General features: G+C 39.0%; 1 protein-coding gene across 1 annotated transcript in view; it reads right to left on the minus strand.

The window, feature by feature from the left end:
* The window catches only part of ufsp2 (ufm1-specific peptidase 2), a 126,010-nt gene that overhangs the window by 51,225 nt on the left and 54,486 nt on the right, over positions 1–20,299 (minus strand). Inside the window, exons 10-12 of the mRNA XM_059974020.1 lie at positions 12,955–13,031; positions 11,635–11,765; positions 8,810–8,885 (exon numbers count right to left, since the gene is read on the minus strand). Of these exons, the coding sequence (XP_059830003.1) occupies positions 8,810–8,885; positions 11,635–11,765; positions 12,955–13,031 (284 nt within the window). The remainder of the gene's footprint in view (positions 1–8,809; positions 8,886–11,634; positions 11,766–12,954; positions 13,032–20,299) is intronic.

Raw genomic sequence — 20,299 nt, forward strand, 5'->3', positions numbered from 1 at the left:
GTGGAAAATTTGTTTTGCATGGTGCATTGAAGTAAAACAATAAGACCATAAGACAAGATAAAGGAGCAGAAGTAGGCCATTCTGGGTTTCGAGTCTGCTCCACCATTCAATCATGGCTGATCCAATTCTGTCAGTCATCCCCACTCCCGTCTTCTCCCCATACTCTTTGATGCCCTGGCTAATCAAAAACCTATATATCTCTGCCTTTAATGCACCTAATGACTTGGCCTCCACAGCTGCTATGGCAACAAATTCCAGATTTACCACCCTCTGACTAAAGAAATTTCTCCACACCTCTGTTCTAAATGGACGTCCTTGAGTCCTGAAGTCGTGCCCTCTTGTCCTGGACTCCCCTACCATGGGAATTAACTTTGCCATATCTAATCTGTTCAGGCCTTTTAACATTCAGAATGTTTCTATAAGATCCCCCCTCATTCTCTTGAATCCCAGGGTATACAGCCCAAGAGCTGCCAGACGTTCCTCATACGGTAAGTCTTTCATTCCTGGAATCATTCTCATGAATCTTCTCTGAATCCTCTCCAAGCTCAGTACATCCTTTCTAAAATTAGGAGCCCAAAACTGCACACACTACTCCAAGTGTGGTCTCACAAGTGCCTGATAAAGCCTCAACATCACATCCCTGCTCTTATATTCCATACCTCTAGAAATGAATGCCAACATTGCATTTGCTTTCTTCACCATCAGCTCAACCTGGAGGTTTACCTTTAAGGTATCCTGCACAAGGACTCCCAAGTCCCTTTGCATTTCTGCATTTTGGATTTTCTCCCCATCTAAATAATAGTCTGCCCGTTTATTTCAAATAAACTTTACAACATTGTATTTCATTTGCCACTTCTTTGCCCATTCCCCTAAACTAAGTTTCTTTGAAATCTCTCTGTTCCCTCAACACTACCCACTCCTCCACCTTTCTTTGCATCATCAGCAAATTTAGTCACAAATCCCATAGTCCAAATCATTGACATTCATTGTAAAAAGCAGCGGTAGCAACACCAACCTCTGTGATCTTCACTGGTAACCAGCAGCCGATCATAATAGGATCCCTTTATTTCCACTCTCTGTTTTCTGCCGATCAACCAATGCTCCACCTATGCTATTAACTTCCCTGTAATTCCGTGGGCTCTTATCTTGCTAAGCTGCCTCATGTGTGGCACCTTGTCAAAGGCCTTCTGAAAATCCAAGTATACCACATTCACTGCATCTCCTTTGTCTACCCTACTTGTAATTTTCTCAAAAAAATTGAGAATAAAGTATAACAGTTTCAGAGAAAGTGCAGTGCAAATAAACAATAAGGTGCAAGCTCATAATGAGGTAGCTTGTGAGGTCAAGAGTCAATCTTATTGTATGAAGGAACCATTCTTATAACAGTGGGGCAGAAACTGTTCTTGAGCTTGGTGTTGAGTGCTTTCAAGCTTTTGAATCGTTTGCTTGATAGAAGAGGGAATGTCAGAGGTAGGTAGGGTGTTTGATTATGCTGACTGTTTTACTGAGGCAGAGAGAAGTATAGATAGAGTCCATTGAGAAGAAGCTGTTTTCCCTGATGTGCTGAGCTGTGTCTACAACTCTGCATTTTTTTTTTGCAGTTGTCATACTGTTATGCATCCAATTATAATGCTTTCTGGGGTGCGTCAATTAAAATAGGAAATGGTCGATGGGCAGGTTTGGTGAGGTTTCTTGGCCTGGTATCTATGTGATTGACCAGAACAGGCTATTGGTAATGTTCACTTTTCAGAACTCTCAACCCGTTCAACCTCAGCACTATTGATGAAGAGAGGAGTATGTGTATTGCCCACCCTTTCCTGAAGTCAATGGCCAGCTCTTTTGTCTTGCTGACATTGAGGGAAAGTGTATTGGCATGACACCATGTCTCTAGGCTCTCTTTCTCTTTCCTGTACTCTGACTCGTTTGAGATATAGTGCAGTATGGTGGTATAAGCTTCAAACAGAGATGGAGTTAGAGCAGAATCTGGCTACACAGTCATATAATACAGGGGGTTGGGGCTGAGACACAACTTGTGGAGCACCAGTGCTTTGGATAATCGTGGCAGAGGTATTGCTGCCTATCCTTACCTATTGTTGTCCGTTAGTCAAGAAGCCAGTTGAACAGGGAGGCTTTGATTCACAGGATCAAAGTTCGGTGGTGAGTTTGTTTGAAGTTATAATATTGAAGACAGAGCTGTAGTCAGTAAATAGTAGTTTGATAAAAATGTCTTTATTGTCCAGATGCTCCAAAGATGAGTGTATGGCCAAGGAGACTGCGCCCACCATGTACTTTATAACCATGACCCTTTAATTCTGGATGCCATTTATCAGGAAGACATCTTTGCTGCATTGCTGTGTTGACATCTCTAAGAATTCTGTTGTTTCAATTTACCTCTCATTCTCCTAAATATTAGAGGTTTAGAAATCTCGTTTGGGTGGATGCTGTGTGATGTGGCCCTTACAAATCAGTACCACAAAATAACAAACAGTACACAATATACGATTAAACGATTGAGCTTTATAAATCTTAATTTGACTAAAGAATCTTAATTTGAGTAAACAAAAAAAGGGCCCATTCTCATGAAGCAGTCTAATGCGCAATGTTGGAGCTCACTGATAAGGCCATTTGTCCACCATCGACCTCCTCCGATCATTGCTGACCTTCGGCCCCTTACTCCAAGTCCATTCCGTCCAGCGGTCTATCAACTCTCTCCATTTGTGTCTTCTCTCCTCATCTCCCCCCGGCAAAAGACCACAAATTCCCAGCTTCCAGACACCCAAGAAAGAACAACTCTATAAAGTTGATGCAGCTCTTTCAAACTGTGGTTAGGTCACACTTGGAGTACTGTGTCCAGTTCTGGTCGCCTCACTATAGGAAGGATGTGGAAGCATTGGAAAGGGTACAGAGGAGATTTACCAGGATACTGCCTGGTTTAGAGAGTATGCATTATGATCAGAGATTAAGGGAGCTAGGGCTTTACTCTTCAGAGAGAATGTGGATTAGAGGAGACATGATAGAGGTATACAAGATATTAAGAGGAATACATAAGAGTGGACTGCCAGCACCTATTCCCCAGAGCACCACTGCTCAATACAAGGGGACATGGCTTTAATGTAAAGGGTGGGAAGTTCAAGGGGGATATTAGAGGAAGGTTTTTTACTCAGAGAGTGGTTGGTGCGTGGAATGCACTGCCTGAATCAGTGGTGGAGGCAGATACACTAGTGAAATTTAAGAAACTACTAGACAGGTATATGGAGGAATATAAGGTGGGGGGTTATATGGGAGGCAGGGTTTAAGGGTCAGCACAACATTGTAGGCAGAAGGGTCTGTACTGTGCTGTACTGTTCTATGTTCTACAACGTCCCGTTCATTGGCTAACATGCCCCGTTATCTCTAGTCATAATCCAAACATTGCGGCTGCAGAGAAACCATTACCTTAGCAGTGGAACATTACAGAGAAGCTATTACATTAGCAGTGAAACCTTACAGCGTGTTATAGTATCAACTAAGAGAGCAAATATTGTGGATCATAACTGGTCTGTTTGGAAAATGTATAAATTGATGGACATGACTGAGAACAGAGAAGCACAGGAAAAGAAACCAATAACAGAACGGTGAGATACAAAACACTGCACTTTCTGGATATCTGAAATAAAATAAAATACTGGAAATCTGTAAGTTAGGCGGCATCTATGAATTGAGAACAAACCAGTTCTGATACAAGTGAGAAAGGCTGATTTTCTGAAATTGTTGAATCCAGTGTAGAGTCCTGAGGTCAGAAAATGAGATGTGGTTCCTCAAGTTTATGTATCCCATTTTATTTCAGATTTCCAGCATCTGCAGCTTTTTAGTTTTTGAAGACAGTGTCATTCTTCAATTCCTAAAAAAGGAGAAACTGATTCTATCATTACTGAGGGAAACACAAGTCAGAATGAAATCAAAGAACACAAAGAAATATATTCAAACAAATATAATTATGTTATAAAGCTCTTCACACACAAAGCAGATACAAGGTGCATTACTGACCTGCCCCATTGCATCACACCATCCTCTAACAATGCACTGTTGGCTCATTGTAAAATTCTGGAAAATATGGCTCACTTCAAATACTTGAAAAAAAAATGCTGTAACATCCAAAATAAAAACAGAAAATGTTGAAAATACTCAGTAGGTTGAGTCGCATCTTTGGGAAGAGAAGCAAATAACGTTTCAGGTCAATGCCTAAGAATTCTCCCTAATGACTTACTTTAACGTCACTATCCTATAATTTGCTGGATTATCCCTACTGTCCTTCTTAAGCAAAGGAACAACATTGACTATTGGTAATCTCTTCCTATAACAGGGCTTGGAACAGACCATCTGTTTTAGCAATTCACTGTTGGGCATGCAAGCAACATGGCTTGTCCCATATAATTGATCAAGTGTAAATTAGGACCTCTACTGTGGCTGTTGTTTTGGAAGAAGATTTTGACATTGGTTTACGTGTCCTTCCAGTGAATTGAAGAATTTTGTGAATACAGCTTGTATTTGTCTACTGCCTTGAGATGCATGATGTTCATACTCCAGATTATACAAGAGCAGGGTTCACTGCAGCCTGGTTGACCACAAGTTCTGTACCTCACTTGAGGCGTTACTCTTCAAAAACCCTCTCCCTTTTAAGGCTGTGCAAGTGTATTGAGTCTCATCATAATATGTCTGCCTTCATTAAGATGACAGAAATACAGAAAGCAGTCTAAAATGTAAAAAAGCAGCAGAGGGTAATGTTTGTCTCCTTTCTAGTTCCGAAAAAGGCTCTTTAACCCAAAACATTACTTGTATTTCTTCCCACAGATGTGACCTGACCTATTGAGAATTTCCAGCATTTTCTGTTTTTATTTTAGATGTTACACAGGGTTCCCAACCTGGGGCGCACAGACCCACCGGCTGATGGCAGGGGTCCATGGCATAAAAAAAGCTGGGAACCCCCCCCCCCATCCTAGTTTCCTACACATCATCTATATTCCTTCATTCTCTGCCTGTCATATTCCTCCATAAATGCCTCCTAAACTCTGCTATTGTATCTATTCCTACAAACCTGTACCCCTCAAAGCACGTTCCAGGTAGCTACCATGCTCAATGTAAAAAGTTGCCTCAAATATTTCCTTTAAATATTTTACTCCTCACATTAAAGTGATTTACCTCATAGAACTATTTCCACAATCTAAGGACATGTTCTTCATCTCATAATTACTCTGTTTTCCATGCCATGCTTATTTGAATCTAATCTAAAAAGTAACAATGTGTGCTCATCTCTTGAATCAGCCTATGATGAGTGGCCTTGTTAAATGCTTGACTAAAGTCCCAGCCAATCAGTCACTGCTTTATTCATGTTAGAATCTTTCTCATAATACTTAGGTCTTGTAGCTTGTTAAGCAGCCTCATGTGTGGCACGTTGTCAAAGGCCTTATGAAAATCAAACCGTACAACATCAACTGATTCTCCTTTTGTCTATCCTGCTTGCTATTTTTTCAAAGAATTCCAAAAGATTTATCAGACAAGATTTTCCCTTGAGGAAACCGTGCTGACTACGGCCTGTTCTATCATGTGCCTCCATGTACCCTGACACCTCATCCTTAATAATTGACTCCAACATCTCACTGAGGTCAGATTAACTAGCTCATCTTCTGTCTCTCTCTTCTTGAAAAGTGGAGAAAAATATGCAATTTTCCAGTCTTCTGGAATCATTCCAGAATCTAGTGATTCTTGAAAGATCATTACTAATGCTTACACAATTTCTTCAGCCAGCTCTTTCAGAACCCTGGAATGTACACCATCTGGTCCAGGTGACTTATCTACCTTAAGACCTTTCAAGTTTCCCAAGAATCTTCTCTCGAGTAATAACTTTTCACAATTCATGCCTCCTGACACCTGGAATTTCCACCATACTGCTAATGTCTTCCAGAGTGAAGAGTGATGCATAATACTTATTCAGTTCATCTGTAATTTCGCTATCCCCCCATTAGTACCTCTAGCATCATTTTCCATTGGTCTGATATTCACCCTCGCTTCTCTTTTATACTTCATATATCTGAAGAAACCTCTGGTTATCCTCTTCATTATTACCTTAAAAATGACTTTTCTATTTGCCTTCAGTTAGTTTTTAAAAGCTTCCCAATCAAACTCCCCTCCCCCCCCCACCCAGATGCTGCCTGATGCACAGAGTCTCTCCAGCAAATTGTTTGTTGTTTCAAGACCTCTATTCACTTGATGTTACGCTATGCTGAATTTGTCAACATGAGCACACAGGACATGGGATATAATTCTAACAGAGTAGTTCATTTTCATTTAATTACCAAGATTCGTACCAATTCTGTTTATTACAACTATCAATGTTATATGTTAGATAAGCCTTTTAAAATGTTCTTTATTTTATTCAATAGATTTTAAACTGAAAATAGAAGATCACTACCTATGAAATAACCATTATGAAACTACTTTTCAATAACTATCCACAATATCTATTTCAATAATGAACTCCCAGAGCCCTTGATCACCCTGTAATATCAGTCTCTAGGACCAATGTGAGAACATCCTTCAGGGGGGAGAACACACAGAAAGCATATGGCCCAGATGGGTTACCTAGCTAAGTACTGAAGAACTGTGCTGATCAACTGGCTGGAATATTTACTGATATCTTTAACCTCTCACTTCAGCAGTCTGAGGTACCCAAGTGCTTCAAGCAAGCTCCAATTATATTGGTCCCCAAGAAGAACGTGATAACCTGCCTCAATGACTATTGTCCAGTAGCACTTATACCCACTGCGTTAAAGTGGCTTTGAGAAGTTGGTGATGAAATATACCAACTTCTGCCTAAAGAGTGACTTGGATTACTCCAAATTGCCTACCGTCACAACAGGTTGACAACAGATGCCATCTCATTGACTCTTCACTCAGCCCCTGGAACATTTGGGTAGTGAAGATGCACACATCAAGATGCTCTTCATTGACTATAGCTCTGACTATCATCCTCTCAAATCTAATCAATAAGCTCCAAGGCCTAGGCCTCATAGAAATGGATTCCTCACTTACAGACCCCAGTCAGTTCAGATTGACAAGATCTCCTCCACAATCACCATCAGCAGTGGTGCACCACAAGGCTGTGTGCTTGGTCCCCTAATTGTTTTACACTTATGACTGTGAGGCTAAGCACAGCTCCAACGCCATATTTAAGTTTGCTGACAACATCACTGTTTTTCACCAAATCAAAGGAGCTGACAAATTAGCATGTAGAACAGATTAAAAATCTTGCTCAATGTGTCACAACAACTTCTCAATCAACGTCAGCATAACCAAAAGAGCTGATTATTTACTACAGGACGATAAAACTGGAGGTCCATAAGCCAGTCCTCATCAGGGAATCAGAGATGGAGAGGGTCAGCATCTTTAAATTCCTCAGCGGTGATCTGTCATGGGTAGAGCACAAAAGTGCCATACACAGAAAGCATAGCAGGCCTCTTTTTTCTTAGAAGTTTGCGAAGATTCAGCATGTCACCTAAAATTCTGACAAACCTCTATCAATGTGCAATGGAGAATATACTAACTGGTTATGTCATGACGTGGTAGAGGAACACCAATGCCCTTGAATGGGAAATCCTATAAAAAAGTTGTGGTTACAGACCCCAGTTCATCATGGGTAAACCCCTCTATACAACTGAGCTCATCTACAAGTAGTTCTAGCATACATCATCAAGGACCCCCACCATCAAGGTCACGCTACCTTCTCAGTGCTGCCAGCAGGAAGGAGGTATAGGGGCCTCAGAGCCACAGCACCAGGTTCAGGAACAGTTAATACTCCTTAAACATCGTTTTCTTGAACCAGAGGGGATAATTTCTCTCAACCTCACTCACTCCAAGACTGAATGATATCCATAACCTATGGACTCACTGTAAAGCTTAATCAGGTTTGTGGGTCTGTCAATTGATGCAGAAAGCACTCTTTGTAAATAGGTATATTAATTATTTATTTACAAACTAAAATTTTGACCAAACATTCATGTTCCCCAAGTTATGGACATTACAAACCTGAACACTCAACAAACATGCTTAGTTAAAAATGTGCACAGAGCATACCTTCCCAATGGTCTTGCCTTAAACAAAGGAAGAAGAGAGCAAGTCCCTTTCACCTGCTATTTTATATACCCAGGATATTTGAAACTCGACACCAGGCATCTATTCAATGGGAAAAGCAGCTGCAGCTTCTAAACTAACCAACAATCAGAATAAGATACACTCCACAGGACACTCGCTTTCAAGGACTCTTCATCTCATATTCTTGATATTGTTACTGCTTGCTTGCTTGTTTATTTATTTATTTACTATTACTTTGTATGATCTTTTCTTTTTGTATTTGTATAGTTTGTTCTCTTTTGCACTCTGGTTGTTTGTCCGTCTTGTGTGTGTTTTATTTCATTGCTTCTATTGTGTTTCTTTGTGTTTATGGTGAATGCCTGCAAGAAAATGAATTTCAGGGTAATGATCTGGTGACATATATGTAACCTGATAATAAATTTACTTGGAATTATCTGTATTTCCTGTAAAAAAAAATTGTCATTACATTTCAACACCCCTACACCTGAAAATATTTAAGCAATAAAATAATGAAGATACATTTAGCTGTTATTTTTATTGCAGTATTATGAAAAGCAGATGTGCTCAAAAGTATTGTGAGGACAGAGTGCATAAAGATTATAAGTATGCTGTGCATCTGAAGATTCTGTTCTCCAGCCATAACTCCATTGTCATGCATTGAAGCGGCAGTAACTTTAAATACCTTTGGGTCTCACAGGCAGGAAGATGTTAAAATATTCAAACTCATTCCAGAATTCCATTGATCTCCACCCAATAGCCTAAAATACACAAGACAATTAATTACAGTAAATGTGACCAGCAGTGGATATAGGTACTATTCGCAGTGTTAGCACACAGAAAAAGGCCCTGGAGTTCACTGAGTCCACGCTGACTACAGGCACCCATCTTTACACTAAATCTACGCTATCCCAGTTTATTCTTTGCATTCCCCATCAATTCCTCTCAATATTCTACTTCTCCCTCACACATTAGGGGAAGATTATAGTATCTAATTAATTTATCAAGACTTCTGTTCTTGTAGGGCCATCCGCATATTGCCTGAGAAAATTTTCCTGGACACACTAACAAATTTGGTCCCATCAAATCCCTTAGCACCAATGCAGTGCTAATTAATTTTAAATCAACTAATATTACAACCCTATTATCCCTAAAGCTATCTATATTCTTTCTACATATTTGTTCTTCTAATTCCTGCTGACCACTGAGGAGCGCATAGTGGAATCTCATCAAAGTGATCACACCCTTCTTACTCCTAAGTGCTGTCCATACAGCCTCACACTACAATGCCCAGGAATATACTTCCTAAGTACTGCTGCGAAGTTTTTATTTGTCTTTTGCACTATTGATTTATTTTTGTAACTTAAGTAATTTTTTATGTCTTGCATTTCACTGCTACAACAAAACACAAGTTTACAATGTGTCAGTGATAATAAATCTAATTCTGTTTCTGAATTAATAAGAGCTATTTTCCCTCCTCTCTTACCTCCACTTCTATCACACTAGTAGGATCTGTACCTAGAATGTTGAGCTGCTGGTCTGGCTTATCCCTTAATGATGTTTCTGTAATAGCTATAATGTCAAAATACCGGAATCCTTGCTCAGCTCTTCTGCTTTAACTGCCAGGCCTCTCATATTAAGATAATTTAGCCTATCTTGGCTTCCTGCCCTACCTGTTCTGCTTCTTTAACCTGAATGAATTGGTACCAACTCAATTGTGATGGGATGTGGCCCAAGAGAAGTTTTTAAAAAATGCATCTGAGTGTAAAGCCTGGAATTCTGACTAGATCTCAAAGCCCCCATCTCCTGACTTTATTGCCTCACATCTTCATAATTCTCTTCTCTCCCTGTCACTCAAATCTCTCTCCCTTAGCCCCCTGCCCCTTTTCTGTTTACCATCTACTCTTCCTCTACTATCTAACCGTCTCATACTCGCTGAGTGCCTCTCCCTTGAATAAAACAGAAAGTGTCAAAAATACACGTCAGTTCTAGAAACACATACGAGATGCTTACAGGCCCATGACTAGATTCCGGTTAAAGCAAGTATTAACTTGTTTCCCTCTCCGTAGTTGTTACATTATCTGTAGAGTATTTCCAGTATTCTTTGTTGAATTTCAAACTTTCAACATAGGTTGTATTATGCTTTTGGAGTTCTTTTCCATTAGTTCCTGATGCCTTGCTAATAGTTGATGCTACAAATGTTTGTATTTTTCAATCATCCCCACCAGTTGTCCTTCCACATGGTCTGTACTCTTTCTGCATATACCCACCCTTCAAAGGCAACTGGTGGTAATCGAGTCATTGAGGAATACAACATCAATACAGGCCCTTTGGTCTAGCAAGTCTATGACAACTATGGAACCACACTGAAGTTTCCGTTATTTGGCCCATATCCCTCAAAGACCTGCCCCCTAAGTGCTTCTTAAACGATAGTATTGTACCTACCTTAACCAGTTCTTCCAGCATCTCGTTCAATATACTCACCACACTCTGTGTGAAAAAGTTGCCCCAAAGGTACCATTTAAATCTTTCCCCTCTCACCCTAAATCTATGCCCTTAGTTTTGGTCTTACCTACCCTGGGGAAAACATTGCTACCATCCACCTTATCTATGCCTCTCATAATGTTAAATATTTCTGTGAGGTTTCCCCTCATTCTCCTATGTTCTAAGGGATAAAGACCTAGCCTGGCTTACCTTTCCAACAACTCAGTGCTTCTAGTCCTGGCAACATCCTCATAAGCTTTTCTTGCATTCATTCCTGTTTAACCACATCTTTCAAATAACAGGGTGACCAAACCTGTACAGGGAACTCCAAGTGCAGTCTCACCAATGACTGGTACAGCTGCAACATGATATCCCAATTTCTACACTTAATGCTCTGACTAATGAAAGCTAAATATCATTTCACCACCCTGTCTACCTGTGTCACCACTTTCAATAAACTGTGCATTTGTACTCTTAAAAGTTCCTCCATTTCATTACACTCCCTAGTGCCCTATCATTCATTAGTTTATGTCCTATCTACTTTTCAAGCACACAAGTGATGAGCTCAAAAAATCAAATGGTCTTCATCAACAAGCTGCTTGTGACGCAGTGCACACATCATCAGCTTGCAATTCTGATGTGAACGAAATTTAAAGACCAATATCAGAAATCTCTGACCCTTGAGACTTGTCATTAACACTGGGGTCAATACTTCATTTTATTGAGAGAATTTCTAGATCATGTTCTTTAAACTTTATATCTTACATGAAGTCACAAGTGCCAGATCTCTGGTTAGATACAACAGAAAGATATCTTGGAAATGGGGTTTTATTAATATGGGCACAAGTAAAATTGATTATGTAAGTCAACTGACAATGATTCTTAAATAAAGCTTTCCTAAAAAAACTGATAAAACAATTTATTATAATCAATTATTTCATAATATCCAATATCTTGTTTCTTGTGGAAAAGGCCTTTTTAAATTTTATAAATTGGTTGCCGAACTTTTGCTACAGCTTTTCTTACCTGTACCTTCTCAATTTTATTGGGCATGTTGTATATTCCTATGATATCAGGATCCAATACTAGGAACTTAGTCTGTTCCGGAACTTTTCTTATTGACAACCCCAACAAAACGAATGCTTGAGGGTTACATGCTGTTTTATTCCATAAGAGCAGTGAAAAAAAAATCAAAGCATGAGAAGTTAAGAAATTATTATGCAAATATAAAATTTTTGCCACATATATCTACTGTAGCTAGGATGCCCAAGATCTCTGTACAGTACTGCATTTGTCAACGTGGGGTGGAGAATGAGTTTCTAAATCTTGCGAGAGCAAAGGATGTTGGGAATGGCAAGGGTGGAGTGCTGGGTGAAGGGTGTGAGACAGGTGCCGGGGCAGGGAGTGGCATGGGTGAAGAAATATCCAGCCCTGAGACATCAGGCAAGGTCAACTAACTCCAAACAATTGGTTCATTGATCATTACAGAATGTGTCTCTGGTATTTCCCACTCCGTCCCCTCTCCCTTTTCCCAACTATGATTCATTTCCCTCTCCCTGCCACCTTCCCACTCTTAGACCACAATAGAGACCTATTACAGGATTATCATCACTTGCAAACAGTATGTCTTGAATTTGTTTTGTATGCAGCAGCAGGACAGTGCAATACATACAATTACTACAGAACTGTGCAAAAGTTTTAGATATATACTGCATGTATGTCTAAGACTTTTACACAGAACTGTAATTGCATAAAGAATAGTGTACTTCCTGTTACAGCAATTTGTTGAATGAAATACTTCCTGAGCAAATTCAAAATTTACCTCTAAATTACTTGAGATGTGGAATAATAATTTACTCTTTAAGAAATTTAGTTAGGGGAAAAAACTAAATAAATGCAAAGTGAAAGAAATACAAACATTTGTACATTTCATCATTTTTTGCCAGGGTTTGCACAAGGGAAAATTACAATACAGATAATTTTCTCAGAGTGCAATTGCAGGGTATAGTGTATAAGTTAGTCAAATGTTTGAAACTAAGATGATATATGCTTTCATGATAAACCAAGTTGTTTAAATGTTTGTCAATAATAATTAAATAAAATGCAATTATTACTTTTGTGTTATTGAACATTATAGTGTAAGATAATATGCAAATTTATTGCTTCCTGCTGCAACCTTTAATGTATTAGTTATGTAAAGAGCTGTGTGAAATATACTCAATGTGCATAAGGAATATTATGACACTTCTCTCATTTCACACGATTTACTAGCCACATTTTATATGCAAAATTTGAGCGCAAGTTTAATAGTTAAGAAAAAATGGGAGGCTGAAATCACGAACTTACAAATTATAACTGGAGTTCCCTCTTCAATGAAATGAGTTATAAGCTTTTGTTGATCCAGACTTTTACCCTCATTTTGCCTGAAAAAAAATCAGAGCATTTAACTTAATTATACTTCTTCCTATTTCTGAAGAGTACCAAGAGGGAGCAAACATTAGGGGTTTGGAGAGAATGGTGGGGAGATGGAAAGAGAGCGTGGGATAGAGATTTGGTGAGAAAGAAAGCAGCTGCTGGGAAAAATAGCACTTCATCTTGTTGGGGAGAGCTGCGAGGACAGGTGGTGGTGAGGTGAATGGTGGGGGTGGAGTCCAACAGTTAATTCCAGGAAGGGAGCTAGAGATAGGGGTGTGCTCATTAAAGCATAGCCTCGTGGATAAGGCATCAGGTCCAGTGATCTGAAGGTCATTGGTTCGAGCCTCATCTGAGGCAGCTCATTGTGTCCCTGAGCAAGGCACTTAACAACACATTGCTCTGCGACGACATCAGTGCCAAGCTGCTTGGGTCCTAGTGCCCTTTCCTTGGACAACATCGGTGGTGTGGAGAGGGGAAGGCTTGCAGCTTGGGCAACTGTCGGTCTCCCATACAACCCTGCCCAGGCCTGCGCCCTGGAAACCTTCCAAGGTGCAAATCCCTGGTCTCATGAGACTAACGGATGCCTATATACAATAAAGAAGGAAATAATTATTGGCGCTGACAGATCCAGAGGCAAAAAGCTGACTGGTGACTCGGGAGGTGCCAGCAATGGATGAACGTAAAATTATAAGGTACAGGAGCAAGAAAAGGCCATTTGATCCCCGGTGCCTGCTCCACTATTCAAGATGACCATGAGAATTATTTTCATTCAGCATTAGTTTCCTTCACTATCACATTTCACTTAATTCACCAATATTAAAAAAATTCTATCCATCTTTATTGTGACTATACTCAGTGATCTCCACAAGTTCCTTAGGTAAAGAAATCTAATGATCGACTCTTCTCATCTGAAGAATATACAGTAGTTTCATCTCAGTTATGAGTGGCCTGCTCCTTATTTTGAACTGTGCCTTTTAGCTCTAGATGCTTCAGCCAGAAAAATGACTAATTCTGTGTTTACCCATATCAACCCCCTTCAGAATTATGTATATTTCAATAATATCGCCTCTTGTTCTTATAAATTCAAGAGAGTACAGGCCTAAAATACACAATGTTGGAAGAACACAATGGGTCAAAGACCATCTGTGCAGGCAAAAGATCCGCACTTTTTGCTCCACATATGTTGCTAGAGCTTCTGATTTCTTTCTACATTCTATTTTTTTAAAGTTCCATGTTCCAGCATTTGCAGTCTGTAGTCTTCGGAGTAAAATAAGACTTAGTCCGTTTAATTTTTCCTCATATAACAATCTTGTCATTGCAGGCATCAGCTATTTAACCTGAAAACTCACATCTGTCTTTCATCATCATTTTCACACATCCTCAGAACTTGGTTAGAAATCCTTAGAAGTCTGGCAGGCACCCAATTACACTGTGCATAAATTCCCTTAGTATTTTCCCTCTTTTACATAGACCAGAAAACAGTACAGCACAGGAACAGGCCTTCCTGTCCATGTCAGTGCCAAACATGATGTCAATTTAACCAATCCCATCTACCTGTGCATTTCCCTCCATTCCTTGGTCTGTCTAAATACATTTTAAACATTGCATTCATATCTGCTTCTACCACTAGCCTTAGCAGTGTGTTCCAGGCACCTAACAATCGTGTTAAAAAAATGCCTCACATATCTCCTCTAAATATATATCCGCTGACTATAAAACTATGCCTTCTAATATTTGACATGAAGGGAAACACTCTGCTTATCTACCCCATCTATCTCTCAACTTTATATACCTTTATCAGGTTACTCATCAGCCTCTGATGCTCCAGAGAAAACAATCCAGACAACATCTTGGTGAATCTCTTCTGCATCCTTTCCAAGGCTGCCCCATCCTTCTCCTCCTATTGTGGGGTGACTAGATCAGCATCAATACTCCAGATATGGCTTAACTAAACTTTCATACAGCTGTAAAATAACATGCTAACTTTTGTAACTAACGTCCCAAACTATGAAGGAAAGCATGTTGAATTTCTCTTCTCTGTCTACATTTCTCACTGCGTTGGGTAGGCAGCCAACAAAATCAAGGACCCCTTCCACTCTAGTCATTCTCTCTTCATCCCTCTCATTAAGCAGAGACTCAAGGGTAGCTTCAATCCTGCTCTTATCAGACTCTTGATAGGCCTGTCATTTACTGCAAACTTCGATATCTTTTGACAACTTTCCTCATTATCCAGAGCTCCAACAATTCTGTGTTGTCTTCAAATATATTAAACAGGCCAATTATATTTTCATCTAAATAATTACACATACTACAAACATGCACTTCCTCCTTCAAATGATTGTTTTCCCCTTCCTTCCTAACATGAGATGACAAATATACTAACTAGTAACAGTATGTACCAAGGTTTAAATGGTCTTAATTAATGAATTGCTTTGAACGCCCAGCATTCATTAATAGTTGATCTAATATAAATGAAGCCAATTCCAAAAAAGTAACTCCCACACCTGCTCATTCAGATCCTAATAACATTATGTTAGTGGCAGCAGGATACTTGTGTAACAATGATATGGTTAATAGTAATGCAAAGAAGTTTCATTTTAGACTTAACAGTTTTAACTGCAAATACTGGTGCAGAAATATATTAGTTAAGTTCCTGTTCTGGAGGTCCGGATCATTGATCTGGATATGCAAGCTTGAATCCCATCATAGTCACTGACAATTTAAATTAAAACAATTACATCACACTGGAAATAAAATACTTGCACCATTAATGGTGATCTTGAAAATAATGTAATTAAACCCCAACTGGTTCACTAATACCCTTCATGGAAGGACATTTGAAGCTAACTTGGCCTGATGTGATTCCTGATTCACAATGTCATTGTCTGATCATTGAATTATCAGCTCTCAGGTAATTGAACAGAGTCAACAAAAGCATTGATTGTTATTCCATGAATGAGAAAGTAAAGTTTGCTTTTTATTATGGGGATTTGAACCAATTTCAGTTTTGGACAGCCAAATGAATCTCCTTCTAGTTTTCACAACAAAACTACTTTTGACATAAGAACGGAACTGGTGAGGCTACATCTGTAGGAAGAGAAACAGAGTTAACATTTTAAGTTGAATACCCTTCATGAGGCCTGAAATGTTAACTCTGCTTCTCTTGCCACAGATGCCATTTAACAATCTTGGTATTTCCAGCAATTCTCTTTTTATTTAGATTTGCAGCATCTACATTTCATGCAATTTACTTTTTTTGAGTTTGGGGACTTTGAAGAATTGGAATTTTTTATTAAAAGTTTATGATGGTGAATTTTTGATGGTTCCTAAAGATGGGAAGCTGCTAGGAATTGTGAACTTCATATCCCATCCACCAATTATAAAATTATCTATTTTGACCTTTTCATTATTAAACTTCCCTTTTCTTAATTTCTTCAATCATGCTGCCTTTAAAATGTTTCTCCACATTGCTCCTGTAAATTCTCTAAACAAATGGTTGCTCCTTTACTAAAATAAACTTGATATTAATATTCTGGTCACTTCAACCAAATATTCTTATCTAACTGTATTTCCTCTTAGCAGCTAGCACACACTAAATTCTGCATGGTCACAACTTGTTTTCCAATCACCATAAAAGTGATTCTCATTTAAGTGGCTAACTTCCTTTGTACCCAGTCTTGCTCTAGCTTCATTGGTTATCTTGGTGCTATAGCCTGGTGCTCTATCCTTTGTCCTTAGATTATTCTCTGGCAGGCTGTACCTCTTTGTATTCAGAAACTTTTCCAAAACCTACCAATATTCTTCTCTGCTAAATTGACTCCCTCATATCAATTTTTCACACGATCCATTTCCGAAATGACATTCCTTTCTCTGACCCATCTGAGGCCCTCATCATTTTTGACTGCTTTCCCCTCCCCCCCCCCAACCCAGCCAATCATCCATCGCACCTCACCCTTTAGGACTTAGATGCTTCTTTGTTTCCTCCAAAGCAAAGATTTGATTCATTCTTTGATTCACCCCTGCAGTCCTGATTCTGTCCCACCATCTCTTAACGTTTTGCTTCACTCCTTGCTTTCCAATCTCATGATCCAGTCATCCAGATATTATCTACACAACAGCACTTTGAGAGTACTTTCATTAGTTCACCACCATCTTCTCACAGATAATACGGGATGCCAGTGAAGCTTGAGCCAGTAAATGAGTGAAAAAGATAATATTTGACTGGGTTTAGCACTCAGCAGCTTTAGGAAAACTGAAGTCAATGAGGACTATGGAGAAAACATGCTGTTGGCTGGAATCAGAACACAGGAGAGACAATGAACTGTCATTGTTGAAGATCAGTCATCATCCCTAGATACTCCTGTAAGAGATTCTCGGAGAAGTACAACTATCTTCAATGACATCATTAATGAAACAGATACAAATGTTATGGTTACAATAGCCCAGGAAGTGAATACTCCACAGGTTAGGAGGTCAGGTTGCCCACCACAACCTAACCTCCTAGGATTCCTTAGAATCTGTCTACTACCAATAAAATATAACTAATAGAATGCTTTCAACATGACCAATCCTGAGACAGTACTGAAAATGTACGGGCTTACACAAGACAATGCAGTCCATTTAATTGGCACCGATACTCTGGTTTAAATATTGATCCTTCTATTATTAGTAGAACGTAACCACAGTATGTTCAATCTATATATCTGCATACAAATGTTTCTACCAATATGTTGCAGTTACACCTTGCTATCACCCACTTCCGCTAACAATAAATTTGCATGAAGAGATCTTGGAAAATATGGACTATTTCTTTTATCTTGGTAATTACTTTCCAGTAAACACAGATGTTACGGTAGAACATGCTGTTAGCAGATACTGTTGTCAGCTGAGAATGCAGAAGTTGCACTGGTAATGTTCAGTATTTACAGATTTGTACAGATTTTATGTAATTTTAGAACTCAGATTTTAGTTTGAATCAGTTAATTACCCTAGATCTCTATATGGATTCAAAACAAGCTGGACCTCACAGAATGTCCGACTAAAGAACTTTAATCTGCATCAAGAGAACACAGGAAATGATTCAAGGATGTTCACTAATTCTCCTTGACGAAGTATCACATTTCCATCCACTCATGAGAATCCTTGGCCCATATCACTCTAAATAGAGGAGGTGTTTGGGTGACACTGACAACCTAAAGCCACTTTGTTAGGTTACAATGACAGAATACACACCTTATAAACCACCATCTATTAACCTCATCAGCACATCTTGTCTCAGTTGTAGCAAAGTCTCTAGATCTTATATTGACCTCATCATTCAACTCAAAACCTGCAGAACTAGAATGATAGTAAGACGTTTTTATCAATGTTGGTCTGCCAAAGAAGAAGAGAAAGGGGACAAAGATAGAGAAAAAAAATCTGCATAAAAATAGAAGCCAGAAGATTGTTAGAGTATTGTAAGAACTGCAATCGTTCATCTAAGCAGATATAAGCAGCTTCATAATCCTCTTGACTTGTGTCTTGTACAGTACAGTGCAAAGGTCTTCGGCACATGTAAACAAACTGTAAAGCAAATATGCTTTTAAAAATAATGAAATGAAAAGTTTCTAAATATCAGAAAAATTACTATAAAGAACAGTAAAAACAGTTGAAAAATGAAGTCAAATCAATATTTGATGTGACCTCCCTTTGCCTTTAAAACAGCAGTGATTCTCTTAGGTACACTTCTATGCAGTTTTATAAAGAAATCAGCTGGTAGGTTGTCGGTTGTTCTAAGCATCTTGGTGAACTTGCCACTGTTCTTCAGCAGACTTTGGCTGTCTCACTTGCTTATGTCTCTCCTGGTAATCTCAGTCAGCCTTAATAATGTGGAGATCAGGGCTCTGTGGAGCCCATACCATCTGAAACCACAAAAACATATAGGGTGTCTAAGTCTTTTGTACAGTACTGTAGATAGTTGAAAGGCTCGGGTATCAGAATGTGGATAATTTGTTGCAGGATATCTAGTCTATGACAGTATTGATGTGTTTGATTTATTTGATGTTCTAGCCATCCTAGGAGATGGAAAGTAAGGATTTTGACATTGATTATGCCATGGAATGACAGAAGTTGATTTAGACTCAATATATTATTAGATGATTATCTGTATGTGGCACTTGTTTTTCTGCCATTTAACAGCCTATTCCTGAATATTGTCTAGATGTTTTTTCAAACAGACATGGACTGCTTCTTCTGAGAAAATCCAAAAAAAAATTAACGTTATGTAATCACCAACCAATACCCACACTTGGGGTTCAATTCCTTCTGTCTGTAAGGAGTTTGCATATTTAATGAAGGCAAGTACCAACCAGTGCAGGTGTTACACAGTGAATGGTAAGGCACTGAGGAGTGTGGTAGAACAAAGGGATCTGGGAATAGGGGGCCATAATTCATTGAAAGTGATGTCACAGGTTGATATGGTCGTAAAGAAAGCTTTTGGCAGATTGGCCTTCATAACAATTACTGAGTACAAGAAATGGAATGTTATGTTATGAGGCCTAATTTGGAGTACTGAGTATAGTTTTGGTCACCTACCTACAGGAAAGATGTAAAAAGAGTTGAAAGAGTATAGAGATTATTTACAAGCATCTTGCTGGTTCTGGAGGACCTGAGTATAAGGAAAGAAGGGAAGATTGAATAGGTTAGCACTGTATTCTTTAGAATGTAAAAGTTATGGAGAGATTTGATAAAGATATACTAAATTATGAGAGGTATAGACAGGGTAAATGCAAGCAGACTTTTTCCACTGAAGTGGGTTAAGGGTGAAAGGTGAGGTTTAAGGGGAACATGAGGAATACTTCTTCACTCAGAGTTGTGAGAATGAGCTGCCAGCACAAATGGTGCATCTGAGTTTGATTTCAATGTTTTAAGAGAAGTTTGAATAAGTACATGGATAGTAGAGGTAAGGAGGACTATGGCCCCAGTGCAGGTCAATGGGAGTAAGAGCTTAAATGAGTTTGGCATGGACTACATAGGCCAAAGGGCCTGCTTCTGTGCTGTACTTCTCTATGACTCTGTATTCTCCCCATGACTGCATGGGTTTCTTCTCACATTCCAAAGATCTTTGAGTTGAAGTTAGTAAGATGTGGATATGACAGTGGAGGACCACTTTGAATTTATGTGGCCCTTCTAGTGAAGGTACACACACACAATACTGGTGAATACAAAATGTCAGAATTTAGATTTAGTGACAACGAAGGCAAAGTATATACTGTGGATTCTGTACTTCTAACAACTG

The sequence above is a fragment of the Hypanus sabinus genome, chromosome 7 (genome assembly GCF_030144855.1).
Source record: "Hypanus sabinus isolate sHypSab1 chromosome 7, sHypSab1.hap1, whole genome shotgun sequence".
NCBI classification, from domain to species: Eukaryota; Metazoa; Chordata; class Chondrichthyes; order Myliobatiformes; family Dasyatidae; genus Hypanus; species Hypanus sabinus.